At 38.7% G+C, this 15,696-nt stretch overlaps 1 protein-coding gene across 1 annotated transcript; it reads right to left on the reverse strand.

Annotated features, from left to right (window-relative positions):
• Positions 1-11,619: 11,619 nt before the first annotated feature.
• Positions 11,620-15,694, reverse strand: LOC128544116 (toll-like receptor 13). Its single transcript, XM_053514083.1, has one exon. It carries the CDS (start codon positions 15,591-15,593, stop codon positions 12,792-12,794), a length of 2,802 nt encoding a protein of 933 aa, XP_053370058.1. The 5' UTR covers positions 15,594-15,694; the 3' UTR covers positions 11,620-12,791.
• Between the last annotated feature and the right edge of the window lie 2 nt (positions 15,695-15,696).

Genomic DNA, 15,696 nt, shown 5'->3' on the forward strand with positions numbered 1-15,696 from the left:
CAAAATGCATACTACAAAATTCTCCTAAAACTACAAGTACAAAAATTTCCTCAGAGGAATTAATTAACTTTTTAAAAACACATCTTGCTAAAAAATTAACACATTTTAATCTAGGTTACAGATACAGGTGCGAGTTTTCTCCACAGTCTACCTCAGAATGCATTATGCAGTGCCGGGTCATGTAGCCAGTCCATGTTGGTCCGGGTCTTCACCAGCCGGGACAGTCTATGATGTACATTTAAGAGTTGATAAGGAACCTTTTCCAGGAAAACCAAAACAAGAACATCCTTGTGTTCAGCCAGCACACTGAACGTTGCCAGACGCATCTCCAGTGAGCACCAGGTACTCCACAGGTAGCTGCGGCTAACCAGGCAGAGGGTGTGTCTGCTTCTGTAGAGGCTGTCCGTGATGTTTTCCACAAAGTCCTTTCCCAGCTCAAAGTCCCTGCTGTGCAGGCAAAGTCTGAGAAATGGGGGTCCCCAGGTTGGGCAGAAGTTCATCCATCACCCATTCCCAGGATGAATAAATGAAAAGAAAACCACTGGGCGGCTCTTTATCATCGTAGAGTGGTTGTGTACTCACTCTCCTAACACACAGTTCAGTCCAAACAGCTTAAAAAAGTGCATGTAGGTCTGTATGACCCCTTTAAAGCTGCTAAACTTCTCATCACAATATTTTATAATTAACGCACCAATGTTTGTAAATTCATATTTTAAAACTTCAAATCCATTACAAGAGATTTCTAAAAGATCAATTTTCATAAAGTATTTTATTATTGTTTTGTTCATAACTTTAACCTGATTAAGGTATAAAAAGACGTTTTCAATTTTATGAAACTTAACATCGAAAAAAGTCCCGTTAAAAAAAGCACAAGTTGGCGTTAATTAAATTCTTAGCAAATACATCTAAATAGTTTAATGACGGTGACACAAATGTTAATCCGCACAACAACTCAGAAAAATCCTCTATACTCTCTGACAATGTAACTTCACCATCCCTTTAAACACGTCTATTGCCATGGATGAGAGCTTGCAGTTGACGATCAAAAGTGTTTGGATGTTCTGAAGGTCACTGAAAATCTCAGATGAAAAGGAAATGTTCAATGATTGTAAGCAGGTAATTTCCAGTAAAGATCAACTTCTACAGTATGTATTAACACATTGAATATGACATTTGTTGGAGCATCAAAATAAACCAGGAACTCTCACTTCCTTTTTTTTTGTATTTCAGATACACAGCGTCTTCTTTAATATGTTCTCTAATGAAGGCAATCATGACTGTTAAACTCTTCTCCTGAAAAATGTTCATTTTCTCATTCACATGTTGCATTATAGAAAATAATGCAAAATATGTCAAAATTATAAAAAATTCACAAATACTTCAAGTTCTGTCCTTCGAGTCTTACACAGGCGAGGCACTATCTTAACTGTACAGCATCGCCGTATGTTTATCATCTTGGATGGTTGTGAAAATGCCTTCTGAATCGGAGTGAGGAATGATGGTTTAGGCTTGATGGTGAAAAGTCACTGCTAACTGATGCATGGAAACCATTTCTATTTTTCACGAGCTGACACTGAAGATGTGGATAGCTTCAGACTGGTAGTACTCTCTGCCTTGGGTTTTGAAAATTAGTCCTTATGCTCCCAGAATCCTCTTTCACAGTTTTAATTGTGGAATATGCCTGTGCCATCAGGGAAGAAAAACTCTACAGATGTGTGTAACACTTTTAAGGATGTTTAAGGAATAAGAGGCTTGAAGCAGGCTTGGTGAGTCTAAAAAAAAAATATATATATATATATATATATATATATATATATATATATATATATATACAGTGGAACCTCGGATTACGAGCTTAATTCGTTCCAGAAGTGGGCTCGTATTCCAAAACACTCTTAAACCAAATTTAATTTTCCCATAGGAAATAATGGAAACTTAAATTATTCGTTCTACAGCCCAAAAAAATAAATACATAAATATAATTAATACAAAATATAAAGTAAAAATAAAACAAATTAACCTGTCCTTTACCTTAAATAAATGTAGAATTAAACCCCAACAGATAAGGGTTTTCGTTTGTGCATGCAGAGTGTATGTGTGTAAAATGTGCGCGCGCGCACACACACACACACACATTAACGGATAGACCGTTTTTAAAACCATTTAAAAATTAGCAAGGAACATTCCTAGTCACACTCACGTGAGCGCATACTAACAGGATCACTGCTGTAAGTAAAACAACAACAACAAAAAACAAATTAAACAGCTCCTCACCTTTGAAAACAATCGCGACAGAGAGAAGTTTGTGTGTTTATTTGGCAACCTGATAGGAGGGGGGGATGAAGGGGGGCTCGCTCGCGTTTACGGCCTCCTTCTCTCAGGTTGCCAAACAAACACACAAACTCCCTGCCGTACACAGACACAAACACGCACACTCAAAAACACTGCAGGCTCTAAGACCCTGCAGGGGAGACGATAGGTCTCGGCTTTACAGCTCCCCTTCTCTCAGGTTGCCAAAGAAACACACAAATTCTTCTCTGTCGCGACTGTTTTCAAAGGTGAGGAGCTGTTTAATTTTTGTTGTTGTTGTTGTTGTTGTTTTACTTTACAGTAGTAATCCCGTTAGTATGCACTCACGCGAGTGTGACTAGCGATTTTCCTTGCTGAATTTTAAACGGTTTTAAAAACGGTCTCTCCGTTAATGTGTGTGTGTGTGTGTGTGTGTGTGCACATCTCACACACACACACACACACACACACACAGCGCGTGTGTGTATTCACCCAGCAGGAGAGACGATTACCTACAATTCTGCTGCAAGAGAAAGAAAAACCGTTGGCTCACTTGTCATGACGTAACGCTCGTTGTTAAAACAAGAAGCGCATGCGTGAAACATGATACTCGGTGCTCGTTAACTAAGACAATGCTCGTTTTTCAAGTAAAAAATTATTAAAAATTGTTGCTCGTCATGCAAAACACTCGTAAACCACGTTACTCGTAATCCGAGGTTCCACTGTATATATTGTGGCTTCTGTTTTTTAGCAGCATAATAAATGCGTGCATGCACACACGCGCACACACACTTGTTCATTCTGCGCACTCTAGCTGCGTTCCATTTTGAAGTGTACTTCACAGGGTGCTCCCTACTCCCTGCTCCATGTGCATGGATTGTTGGTTAAGGGAAATTCCCTTGACAAAGTTCCCCTATTCAGAACACCCTGCAACATCACCAGCACAGACCACTTCTTTCGTGCGTTACCATGGTAACATAAGCACCTCTGATACCTGTGGCTGCTGCTGTGGAAATTTCACACTATGGAATTTAAATATTGATTATCATGCCAATATAAAACATATATCATTAAAATGTGTATAATGTATAAATAAATTATTATATTAATTTACAAAAGGTACTGAAATTTATAATTTTTTTTCAGATTACTATCCTGCATAATACTAAGGATTTAGTCATATAAATATGAGGTCGTCCTCAATAATAATGCTAAATAAATAAATCTTTTTTTTAAACTCAATTTTTTTTTCATGCTCCAGCGTGATGTGGTGACTTATGTGAAATGTTTCATTCCCTGTTCCAGACAAGTGAAGACCTGTTGTTTACTCGTTCCCTACACCGTTTGCAGTTCCCTTTGAACTGAGCAGTTTCACTCCTTACAGTCTGGAATCACAGTTAACATGGCTAAACAAATAGGAAACTTCAGGTAATTGGAATACACATTTTATCTGTCTCCTTTTTTGCTAACACAAAAAACCCACACATAAACTATATTGATAAAGAGCCACAGGTGGAAGCATTATGTGTTACTTGATGGTTTTACCTGCACCTCTCCACCCACAGGTCGCGTTCAACCACACCTTCACTGCCATATTGGGATAACCTGGTCATTCAATACATTTAGGTTTCTCAGCTGAATTCTTTTTATTGCCACGTAACTTTGCTATGCCTAGACCTGGCCACCTGAAGCAACCTGAGATCATAACTATTCCTCCAGAGACTTGTACAGTGTCCACTATACATGATGAGTGCATGCCTTCTTACCCTAATGCACCAATCGCTCTGGCATAGGCTCTGTCCAGATTCATCGGACTATATGACCTTTTTCCATTGCTCCAAAGTCCATGTCATGCTCCCTAGTAAACCAAAGCCTTTTTTATTAGTCTCACTAACAAGTGGTTTAGTTATGGAAACACAGCTGTTTATTCTACTGGCCATTTTCTTTAACCATGCAACTTAAACACCAAGCGTTTAAGTGATCTCTGATCATTATTTATTAATTGTTTTCCCCACTATGTATATCACACTCACCACTTTTTCCTTTGATCTGGGCTCTTCTAAAATGTTTTTTTTTTTGGTTGTATCTATCATATCATAGTGCAGGCTTTAAAACAATTAAGAACAAGATTAATACTCGACCAGTCCTTCTTAGTGGAAGGCAAAATATTCAGTTAAATTCATTTTGATTTCATTTAAATAGTTATTTAAAAGTAAACATTGTTAGAAAGCAACTTTACAGGAATTGAAATTTACTGTATTTGTAGTTTCCTAATTACCAAAAAACTGTTGATTGTGATGAGGTGGTTTTCTTTTATTATATACTGTATATCTTGTGTTTTTTACAATAAAATAACAAAGTTGATTTCTGATGCCCATTACTTAAAGATACATTATATCCATGGTTTGTATTGCTATGACTGTATGTTTCCTTATAGTTTTAATAATTGTAGTATTAAAACTGTCTATATCTTGTATTGTGGGTAAATAATGTCTCCCAGCACAGCAGACATGCCACAAGGTTTATGAGTACAGCATGAAAAAAGAAGTTTGGTAAAACTTGGTTTGTGGTCAGATATTTTCCACCCCAATGAATCCAAATAACTATAATTCCTGATGCTTTTAGAATTTATTTATTTTTGTCTAAACTCTGTTATTTAGAGCACGTTTACTAGTCTGTTTACTTGGTATGCAGCTATCAACAAAAAGATAAACTTCTCTGATTTGACACAGTTAAAGTAAGGGCCATTCTAAAGTGTCAAAAATAAACAAGAACTCTCACTTCCTATTTTTTGTGCTTTTCATGAAGTCATGATGTGGACAGGACTGTGGGGTCTCTTAGCAAATGCATTGCCAGAGAAGGAAAGAACAGAAGAAGGACATGTTTCCTGTACACTATGAGCATAGAACAGTAGGTCATTCTTCTAGAGGGGCCTCCTCCATTAAGCATCTATATGCACTGCATTGTACAATGGTGTTCCACTGGAATGTTCCACTTCCATACAACTTAAAGTGAAAAAAAAAAAAAAAAATATATATATATATATATATATATATAAATTGGCTTAGACTTGGATAATGATCTCTCAGAAAACTAAGAAGTTAGACTAGATTTTATTTTCTTTATTTTATCCTTTTGTGACCCCACTGTTCTCATATCACATTTTCTCCCGATTACATTATATGTTGTAGCGGTTCGACTACAGTAGGTGGGGAGAGAACACGTACTGTAGTGCTCTTTATTAACAGATATGCAAAAACAGTGTCTTCCTTGTTTAAAGAGCTGGTGTTGAGAGCTGGGGCAAGGAATTTGGTTCTCTTAGTGATCTCCACAGAAGAGCCGTTGATGTTCAGCGGATAGGGGTCGATCTGTGTTAACTGGAAGTCATCAACCATTTCTTTTGTTTTATTAACGTTCATATTCAGCCGCCTACTCTCTGTATGCTGACTTGTCGTTCTTACTCATGAGACCCACCACCGTCGTGTCATCAGCAAACTTGATGAAGTTATTGGAGCTGTGTGTCGTTACACAGTCATGAGTCAGCAGTGTAAACAGCAGGGGACTGAGTACAGTCCACATAATGATGGAATTTAGAAAACACAGACTTGAGATTTGCATGGTTGAAATCTCAAGCAACAATTAACAGTCCTTCAGGGTGTGTGTTCCGCAGTTTCCTAGTCTTGCCGTTCACAGAGCACCTCCTTAGCATAAGCACTAGGAGGAATGTACACTTCGATTACAAACTCGGGTAAATTCTAACAATCTGCATCTGACAGTAATAAACTCCCCCAACGTTGAGTAATGGCTTGAGACTTGCACAGAGTTTGTACACCATTTTGTATTTAAACATACAAGCCACCGCCACGAGTCTAACCGTGCAGAGTTGAATTTCTGATGGCAAGAAACCAGACTAGCTTGTCTTGCTAAATGGCGGCGTTTCGAACTCTGTTGCCGAGACATTTCTCCAAAAAAACAGCAATCTCTGGTCCTGGTAGAAAGTCAAGGTCACATAGTTTTTTCCTCATCTTGTTAGTTGTTTACTGGGTTTCTGAGTTTCAAAAGGGTCTGGTGGAGGTAATTAGCGCAGACTGATCAGGGGCACGCTGCAGGGTCCCTGAAGTCTTTCCAGAGTTCACAGAAACTGCTGGCACAGGAAACAAACATAAATGTGTGCGCCAAAAGAACCTACTCACCAGACTGGGCTCGACAGAATATATACAGAAGACACAGAAACAACCGTAATGCAAATCCTCCCAAAGTAGACAATGAAAACTGAACATTTAAAGATGAATGAACAGATCAATATACAGTATGCTTATTCTTCATGCGGAAAATTTAAAACCAATTCATCTCATATGTTTCGAATATGTTGGTGCTAATATACGTGATCCTTGCCTTCTGCACTCTAGCTCCTCCTGCTCCTTTCTCTCTGACTGCTGAAGCCTTTGCCATATTCTATTATGGGAAAATAACAGCAATCTGCTAGTCCTTTAGTCCCACCCTAACCAGTAGAACTTCAGCATCCTCCCTTTCCTTCCTTAGCAAAATTTTCCAACCTGACAACTGATGAGATTCAGCACATCATCTCGTCCTCCAATCCCATCACCTGTCTATTAGACCCAAAATTGACCCAAAACCTCCCACAATGCTCTAGGCCATCACAAGACCTCCTTCCCTCCTTCCCTTCATCACAACCATCATCAATCCTTCTATATAATCTGGTCATGATCCTGCTGCATTTAAGTAGACAAGGGTTACTTCCATCTTCAAGAAACCCTGCATGGATCTAGCAGACATCAGTAACCATCGCTAAAATTCTAAAATTTTTAAACAGGGCGTTCACAATCAAATGTCATCAGGCACTGATGAGGACTATCACGAGTCCTCATCAGTGCCACGCATGGCAATGGTTTGCTTCCTACCTAGAAAATAGGTCATATGAGGTGACATGGATGGGATCTGCTCTGCTCCATGCTGACTCTCTACTGGTCTCCCACACGGCTCAGTACTGGGTCCTCTTCTGTTCTCCTTCTCTTGGTAAGGTCAAATCCTCACACAGCTTCCAGACCATTGTTATGCAAATGACATACTGTATAACTAATTTTCTCCTTTCCTCCCTCAGACACTCAGGTTTCCACCACGATCTCAGCATGACTGGCAGACATCTAAGCTTGGATGACAGATCTTCAGCTGAAATAAAATCTCAGTAAAATCAAACTGCTGTTCATCCCAGGTGATTCATTCCCCTGGCAAGACTGTGTGATCTCCCTGGACAACAACTGGATCACTCCTTCAGTCACTGCCTGCTATCTTGGGGTAAGTCTGGAAAATCAACTGTCACTTTTCCCACACAGTGCCAACCTTACTCGCGCTTGTCGATTTCTTCTTTACAACATCAGAAAAAGCTATTCAGATGCTTATTTAGTCCCTTGTTATTTCAAGAATTGACTACTGCAACTCACTTCTGGCAGGTTTGCCGCTGTCCACCATTTGTCCTCTGCAGCTGATCAAGAATGTAGCTGCACGTTTTCAAACTTCCTGTGTCACAAAGCTAAAAATGGCCCAGCACCCACTTATTCTTCCACTTAAATCACATCCTTCATTGCACCGCATTCCCTCCGATCCTTCAGCATCTACGTGGTGGAATGAACTTCCTTTAGGTGTCTGTGCAACTGAGTTTCTTCAAACAATGACTAAAGACTTATGTGTTTCTTTAATATTTGGGTTAATCCCCTCTCCCATAAAAAAAACCTTCCCAGCAGTGTTTGACTCATAGTATTTAATCAGTAACCTAGTGTAAGGATTTATTAAATTTAAGGTTGGAATCTGCTGCCATTAGAAGATCTGAAAGTCTGGGCCCCGGGCATGGCATGGGGCCCCTTATATGAGATTTTGCTGCATAGCTCATACACACTTGCATACATGCAACCCTTAACAGGAAGTCAGGTATTCTGAGTCATTTGCAAAATGCACCCAAAAGAATTTGATATTTTCCTAGGGAATTTATGTAATTGCCAGCAAACCGGGCCTATGTGATCTCAAAACACTGAGGATCTAAAATTGCAGAGGGATTTCTCAAACAGGTCAGCCGTGATGATGCCTTAAACTTATGCTGAAAATTGATTAATACCTTTGTGTAACATTGTATTGAGTGATGTCACATTGAGTGACATTATATTGAGTGTCATCACATTAAGTAACATCATAGTGTTATGCTTTTTTTCAAGAATCTGTGGCTTCTCTCTCTCTCTCTCTCTCTCTCTCCCTCTCTCTCACACACATACACACACACATTACAACTATACATTACACACATACACATAAGGCACATGTCTCACACACACACCACACACATACTAACACACACATTACAAATTTTAACACACACACACACACACACACACACACATGCATACACACACACACACACACACACAAACACTAACTCTCTCACATGACACATACCAGGCAGCGATGGCTTTTTGGAGATCTTAACATGCTCAGAAACTCATAAAAAATTGTCAGACAGGTTGGAATCTGCTGCCTTTAGGATGCCTGAGAGCCATGCATGAAGGGGGGAGGCCAGGGCCCTCAGACAAGATTTTGCTGCATAGCTCATACACCACGTATGCACGAAAAACCCGGTACACATTTAGAGCTTATTGAGCTAAACAACTTTCACATAGCATGTCATGAGCTCAACTCGACAGGAAATCAGTTATTTTGTGCTGTTTGCCAAAATGGACCCAATGTATTTTCATACACTCACTCTCTCACTCACTCATCTTCTATGCTACCTTATCCTGTATTCAGGGTCGCAGGGACCTGGAGCCTATCCCAAGAGGTTTAGGGCACGTGGCAGGGTACATCAAATTGTAGAGGGAGTTTTAATATCTCAAACGGGTCAGCTGTGACAGTGCCTTAAACTTATGCAGAAAATTGGTTAAAACCTTTCTGTGAACATCATATTAAGTGAAATCATGTTCAGTGACCCGTTCAGTGACATCACACTGTGTGGCATCGTAGTGTAAAATCTGCTGAAATCTGCTGCCATTAGAAGATGGCAGCAGATGCTATTTTCTAGCATCTGCAGCCTATTTTAAGCATGTACACATCATCACATAAACGCTAACACTCACACACACACATCTCTTTTACACTTATGTGCGCACACACAAACACACTTATAGATCAAACATATACACATACTTGTTGTTGGTCTTTCGGCTGCTTCCGGCGAGGAGTCGCCACAGCAGACCATCCGGTCCGCACATATATGTACACAACACACAAACACGCATGCACAAACACACGCATACACCACACACATACACGGCCACAAGCTAACACACACATAAACACATTCACTTGTCACATGGTGACGCTTTTTTATTTTTTTTTTGGAGGTCTAAACTTAACATTTTCCCATTTTTTTAATTATTGAATTATTTTCAATATTTTTAAAATTATTGATGCTACTCAACCAAAATAATGGTTTTACCACTGCGTCTCCCGGTAACGGCATTTGGATTTGTGCGTTACCGCTAAGAAACCAAAGAATAAAGAATAAACCAGTTGTTGGGTCAAAATAAGCTAACCAAGTGTTCATTTGTAAATGACCCACTACATCTTATTTGGCCCAGCATAAGCAACCCAACAGTGTGTTTAAAGTACACGAAATAACCCAGAATTTGGACCCAGCATAAACAACCCAACAATGTGTTTACATAGGCATTCTCGTTGACTACCTACTGTACAGTATACAGTGGTGTAAAAAACAATTTTCCTCCTTCCTGATTTCTTATTCTTTTGCATGTTTGTCACACTTAAATGTTTCTGCTCATCAAAAACCGTTAACTATTAGTCAAAGATAACATAATTGAACACAAAATGCAGTTTTTAAATAAAGGTTTACGTTATTAAGGGAGAAAAAAAACTCCAAATCTACATGGCCCTGTGTGAAAAAATTATTGCCCCCCTTGTTGGAAAATAACTTAACTGTGGTTTATCACACCTAAGTTCAATTTCTGTAGTCACCCCCAGGCCTGATTACTGCCACACCTGTTTCAATCAAGAAATCACTTAAATAGGAGCTACCTGACACAGAGAAGTAGACCAAAAGCACCTCAAAAGCTAGACATCATGCCAAGATCCAAAGAAATTCAGGAACAAATGAGACCAAAAGTAATTGAGATCTATCAGTCTGGTAAAGGTTATAAAGCCATTTCTAAAGCTTTGGGACTCCAGCGAACCACAGTGAGAGCCATTATCCACAAATGGCAAAAACATGGAACAGTGGTGAACCTTCCCAGGAGAGGCCGGCCGACCAAAATTACCCCAAGAGCGCAGAGACAACTCATCCGAGAGGCCACAAAAGACCCCAGGACAACATCTAAAGAACTGCAGGCCTCATTTGCCTCAATTAAGGTCAGTGTTCACGACTCCACCATAAGAAAGAGACTGGGCAAAAACCGCCTGCATGGCAGATTTCCAAGGCGCAAACCACTTTTAAGCAAAAAGAACATTAGGGCTTGTCTCAATTTAGCTAAAAAACATCTCAATGATTGCCAAGACTTTTGGGAAAATACCTTGTGGACCGACGAGACAACTTTTTGGAAGGTGCGTGTCCCGTTACATCTGGCGTAAAAGTAACACAGCATTTCAGAAAAAGAACATCATACCAACAGTAAAATATGGTGGTGGTAGTGTGATGGTCTGGGGTTGTTTTATTGTTGTTGTATTATTTATTGTTAAAAAAATGTAATTTGTGATTGCATAAGTATTTAGCACTTCGAGAGCCCTAATTAAATTCTGGCTTTACCAATTTCTAACCAAGATTTACATAACTGGTTAAAGGGTGTGTGTAGTTACAGTGTCATGAGATTTCATTAAAAGTTCTGACCCCACCCTTATTTCTTCCTATTTTGTTTCCAAAGAGCTTCAGGCTTCCTGACAGACTTTTTTGTCTCTAATTTTCTGCCCAGTCCCTGTACAGTTTCAGAGGAATTTTTATTGTTTGTTAAACCACACAGTGACCTATGAATCATTCAAGCATAAAAAAACATCTTACATGAGGCATGAACCAGTGAGAAACAGGTGCAGATGATGACAGACAATCAGGACAGATGATCAGTATTGGTATACTGGTGATGCTGAATGCTACGTGGTTGTAATGATGTCGCTGCTGCGGTTGTTACATAAACTACAAATTTTCAAATCATATCTTTAAGCACTAAGCTACATGATTTAATTTGATTTAATATGAATAAATGGGGGGGGGGGCAAGAGCTTTGCACAGTACTGTATAAAGTTTGCTTTTAACATCTGAACAGCTGAAGTCTTTATTACACAAAAAGTATATACAGTTAATTAATCAAACATAATAATAATAATAATAATAATAATAATAATAACAGCAACAATCATCATATCTCCTGTACGGCACATCCTCTAAAAGTGCCTTAAAGTAAAAATGTCTTATTTCAGAATACAGTTTGAATAATATTTTAACTTGACAAAAGTAGTCATGCAAAAGTCTGAAAATGAGATTTTAATAATAATAAGCATGGCATCCACAAAAAAGCACTGCAATGATGCTGCAAATTAGTCACGTTTAGAAAAACAAAATGTTTATATGTTAAGTGTTAAGTTCATAAAAAATAAAGAAAATACTGCAACAAAAGAATTAAGTATTTTTCTATGACGGCTGCTAACTTTGAGTCTATCTTTTTAGCACTGAACTGTCTCAATATAAATTCAAAAATATTTCAAGAAGTGAAAATGTAAATTTGAAACTGACATTTTGTCCCTTGTTAACTCATGTTACATTCTGCATATTTCATATGTATCCTTCACTTGTAGGACAAAATGGCACTTTGTTCCCACCTGTACAGATTGTCAAGTTTCCTTGTTGTTTTATGGTAAACTTTTGGACAGGAATAGTAAAAAGAAAAAATTAATTTTGTGTCACGTTTTCTCTCTCAGGGGTCTCTAAATGTGAGGTTGAAAATCCCTGCCGTCAAGTTTCAGCCTCTGTTACTGGCTGGATGTAGAGTTAAAGGCCAAAAATATTGAGACAATACATGCCATGTATTATAGTGAAGTCTCTTAAAATAAATATCAATTCACTTTTGTTTTAATCCTTTTGACCACCACTGTACAGGTTTACATAAATAGGGCAGTATTTAGAAATTATATTTTGCCTTCTTCATCCATCTCCCTGTTTAAGTAACAGGATTTATGAGGGTAACTAATTATATAGTACAGTCTGTTGCAAATAAGTATGTCTGTATGTTTTAGAGCTCACACTTTTCACAACGTCTTCAAAATCCCACCTGTTCTTATATGCCGTTTTTTTTTTTCAAAAATATGCTACAAAATGTATATGAAGATCCATTTTACATTCTCGTTAAAACTACATGACAAAATACCAGAATTTCCTCAGAGGAATTGATTACCTGTGTAAAGACACATCTTATGTTAGAACATTATTATTTTGTAATCTAGGTTGCAGATTCGGGTGCGAGTTTTTTCCACAGTCTATCCCAGAATGCATTGTGCAGTGCCGGGTCATGTGGCCAGTCCATGTAGGTCCGTGTCTTCACCAGCCGGGACAGTCTATGATGTACATTTAAGAGTTGATGAGAAACCTTCTCCAGAAAGACCAGAACAAGAACATCCCTGTGTTCAGCCAGCAGCCTGTATGTTGCCAGACGCATCTCCAGAGAGCACCAGGTACTCCGCAGGTAGTTGCGACTAACCAGGCACAGGGTGTGTCTGCTTCTGTAGAGGCTGTCCGTGATGTTCTCCACAATGTCCTTTCCTAACTCAAAGTCCCTGCTGTGCAGGCAAATTTTGAGGAATGGGGGTCCACGTTTCCCCAGATTGGGCAGAAGTTCATCCATCACCCAGCGCTCATCCTTCCCTGAGTAAGACACGAAAACATCAAAGTGGTAATGTCCTTTTCTGTTTGCCCTCATGGCTTCCTCTACCCAGGCCCAAGCTATGTGAAAGAAAGCCAGCAGGTAATCTCCAAACAGCTGGTGGAGCAGCACTACCAGCATGAAGAACACCAGTCCCAGAGAAGTGGAGACAAAAAGAAGAAAGTCCACATTAAAAGAACAATTTTCTTGAGCGTATTTCTGCAGGAACTTGGTTTCATCCGCAGTTTTACATGGTAACCTTTCCAATGCGCTATCACGAAAATTGACCTGAACGTTCTTTTCATATTTTGCCCAGTTGGTAATCCAAGCATTGTCACAGCTACAATGTAGAAGTGCGTCTTTTAGGATGAGATAGCGAAGGTTTTTCAGGGGCTCGATAAAGTTTTCCATCACACTAAACAAATCGTCTGCTTGCAAAAACATGACTTTTAGTGACTTCAGGTCTCTGCTCAAGTCTTTCTCCAATAAAGGCACTGAGCAAAAGGACATACAGAGATACTCCAGACTGGACAAGTTGCGAAAAATCACATCAAGACCAGACTGCCGAGACAAATCCACATTAAAGAGGATCAGACTCTTCAGGTTGACCAGTTGGTTCAAATCTGTCAAGTCCATTTGTCCTGTTTTGTGATTTGCTTTGATCATAAGATGTCTCAAAGACTTGAGGAACTGACCAGGAAAGGACTGACCACAGAGCAATTGCTCTGTCTCTGCAGTTAATTCAACAAGAGATTTGAAAAGCGTATTGTCACAATCCTGAAAAGTCACAGACTGGCCACAAACATTGAGGCTAAGCCCCACCTGGGATTTCTTGCTCTTACTTAAAATAAGAGTCATTGGTCGTATTCCAGAACTGAGGGACAACTTAGTCAATTTTTCAGGAAGGCTGAGGTTGATCTGGATCTTTGATGGTTCAGAGGAGGAATACTGAAAAACTCCCAAATTTACAAACTCTACAGATGTTAAAGGAAGTAAAGTCCACGTCTCAATCATAAGCAGCTTATTTTCTTGAAGTAGGAGAGTTTTTAGGTTAGATAAACCGAAGAAGGTAAAGTTTGTGAGTTGAGATATTTTATTACGACTGAGGTCCAAAATTGTAAGAAATCTTGTACTGTTAAATGTAAAATCTTCAATATGTTCAATCTCACTTTTAGCCCAGTACAGTTCCTCAAGTTCTTGTAGGCAGCTAAAATGTCTGGGGCCAATTCTTATGAAATTGTTTGTAAAAAGATTTACTGTTTTGAGTTTTGTGATAAGATCACTCTGATTTTCACATAGTGCCAATGCCCTGTCCCTTTTAATGCTCTCTGGAGTAAGTTTCCATTTAATCAACAATAATGTAAGATTTTTTAGAACATTGATGAATGTTAAATTCATTGCTGTACATTGTTCTCTACAATAAATAAAAAGATGTTCAAGCCCCATGCATCTTTCCAGATCAGGCACGAAAGACTCGGTTACATTTGGGAATGACACAATGATGTGAGTCGTCGAAAAGTCATGTGTGGCTTTACAGATTTCTTCAAAGCTGCTAAACTCACTAGAATAAGATACACCTAAAGTGTGAATGTTTGTAAATTCAGATTTTAAAACTTCAAACGTAGTAGAATGTGTTTTTAAAACATTAATTTTGGGGAAATATCTCATCACTGTTTTATTCATTACATTAACCTTATTAAACTCAAGATAGAGGGTCTTAAATTTATGAAACTTGACATCAAAAGAAGTCCCGTTAGAAAAAGCACAAATTGGCGTTGAAACATTAACTAAATTCTCAGCAAATACATCTAAATAGTTTAATGACGATGACACAAATGTTAATCTGCACAACAACTCAGAAAAGTCCTCTATACTCTTTTGTAATCCGAGATTTTCCAACTTCACCATCCCTTTGAACACGTCTATTGTCATGGATGAAAGCTTGCAGTGGACGATAAAAAGTGTTTCGATGTTTTGAAGGTCACTGAAAATCTCAGATGAAAAGGAAATGTTCAATGATTCTGAGCAGGTAATTTCCAGTGTTTTCAGATTTAAAAGATTTTTAAAAGCTCCAGGGAGGACAGTTGAGATAGATCCCATGATTATTAAGCTTGTGAGCTTTGTAAACCTTGAGAAAGAGTTAGGATGCAGAGACAAATCCTTTGAATAGTGTAAACAGAGGACCTCAAGATGAGATGGAATCCCAGCAAGATCGAGTGCCACATTGGAGACGCCTTTACAGGTTCCTGTTAGGTTACTTTTTGGACATTCATCCACTATGTTTTCATCCACGTAATCTTCAAAAACAACGCATTTTTCAGACACCCAACACAGCGTACAAGCCAGAAGGTTCGTGAAAACAGCTGAAGAAAAAAGATGCATGTTTTATCTTGCCGTGTCCAAGAGATCCAATAGAAGGTCAGACTGATCTGGTAAAGATCTTCTGTTGTCAAGCTTTTTTCAACTCCAAAAATGATAAAAAAAA

The sequence above is a fragment of the Clarias gariepinus genome, chromosome 16, assembly GCF_024256425.1.
Source record: "Clarias gariepinus isolate MV-2021 ecotype Netherlands chromosome 16, CGAR_prim_01v2, whole genome shotgun sequence".
NCBI classification, from domain to species: Eukaryota; Metazoa; Chordata; class Actinopteri; order Siluriformes; family Clariidae; genus Clarias; species Clarias gariepinus.

Coding starts and splice junctions, on each gene's coding strand:
- LOC128544116 (XM_053514083.1), bottom strand. CDS start 15,593: ATGCATCTTTTTTCTTCAGCTGTTTTCACGAACCTTCTGGCTTGTACG.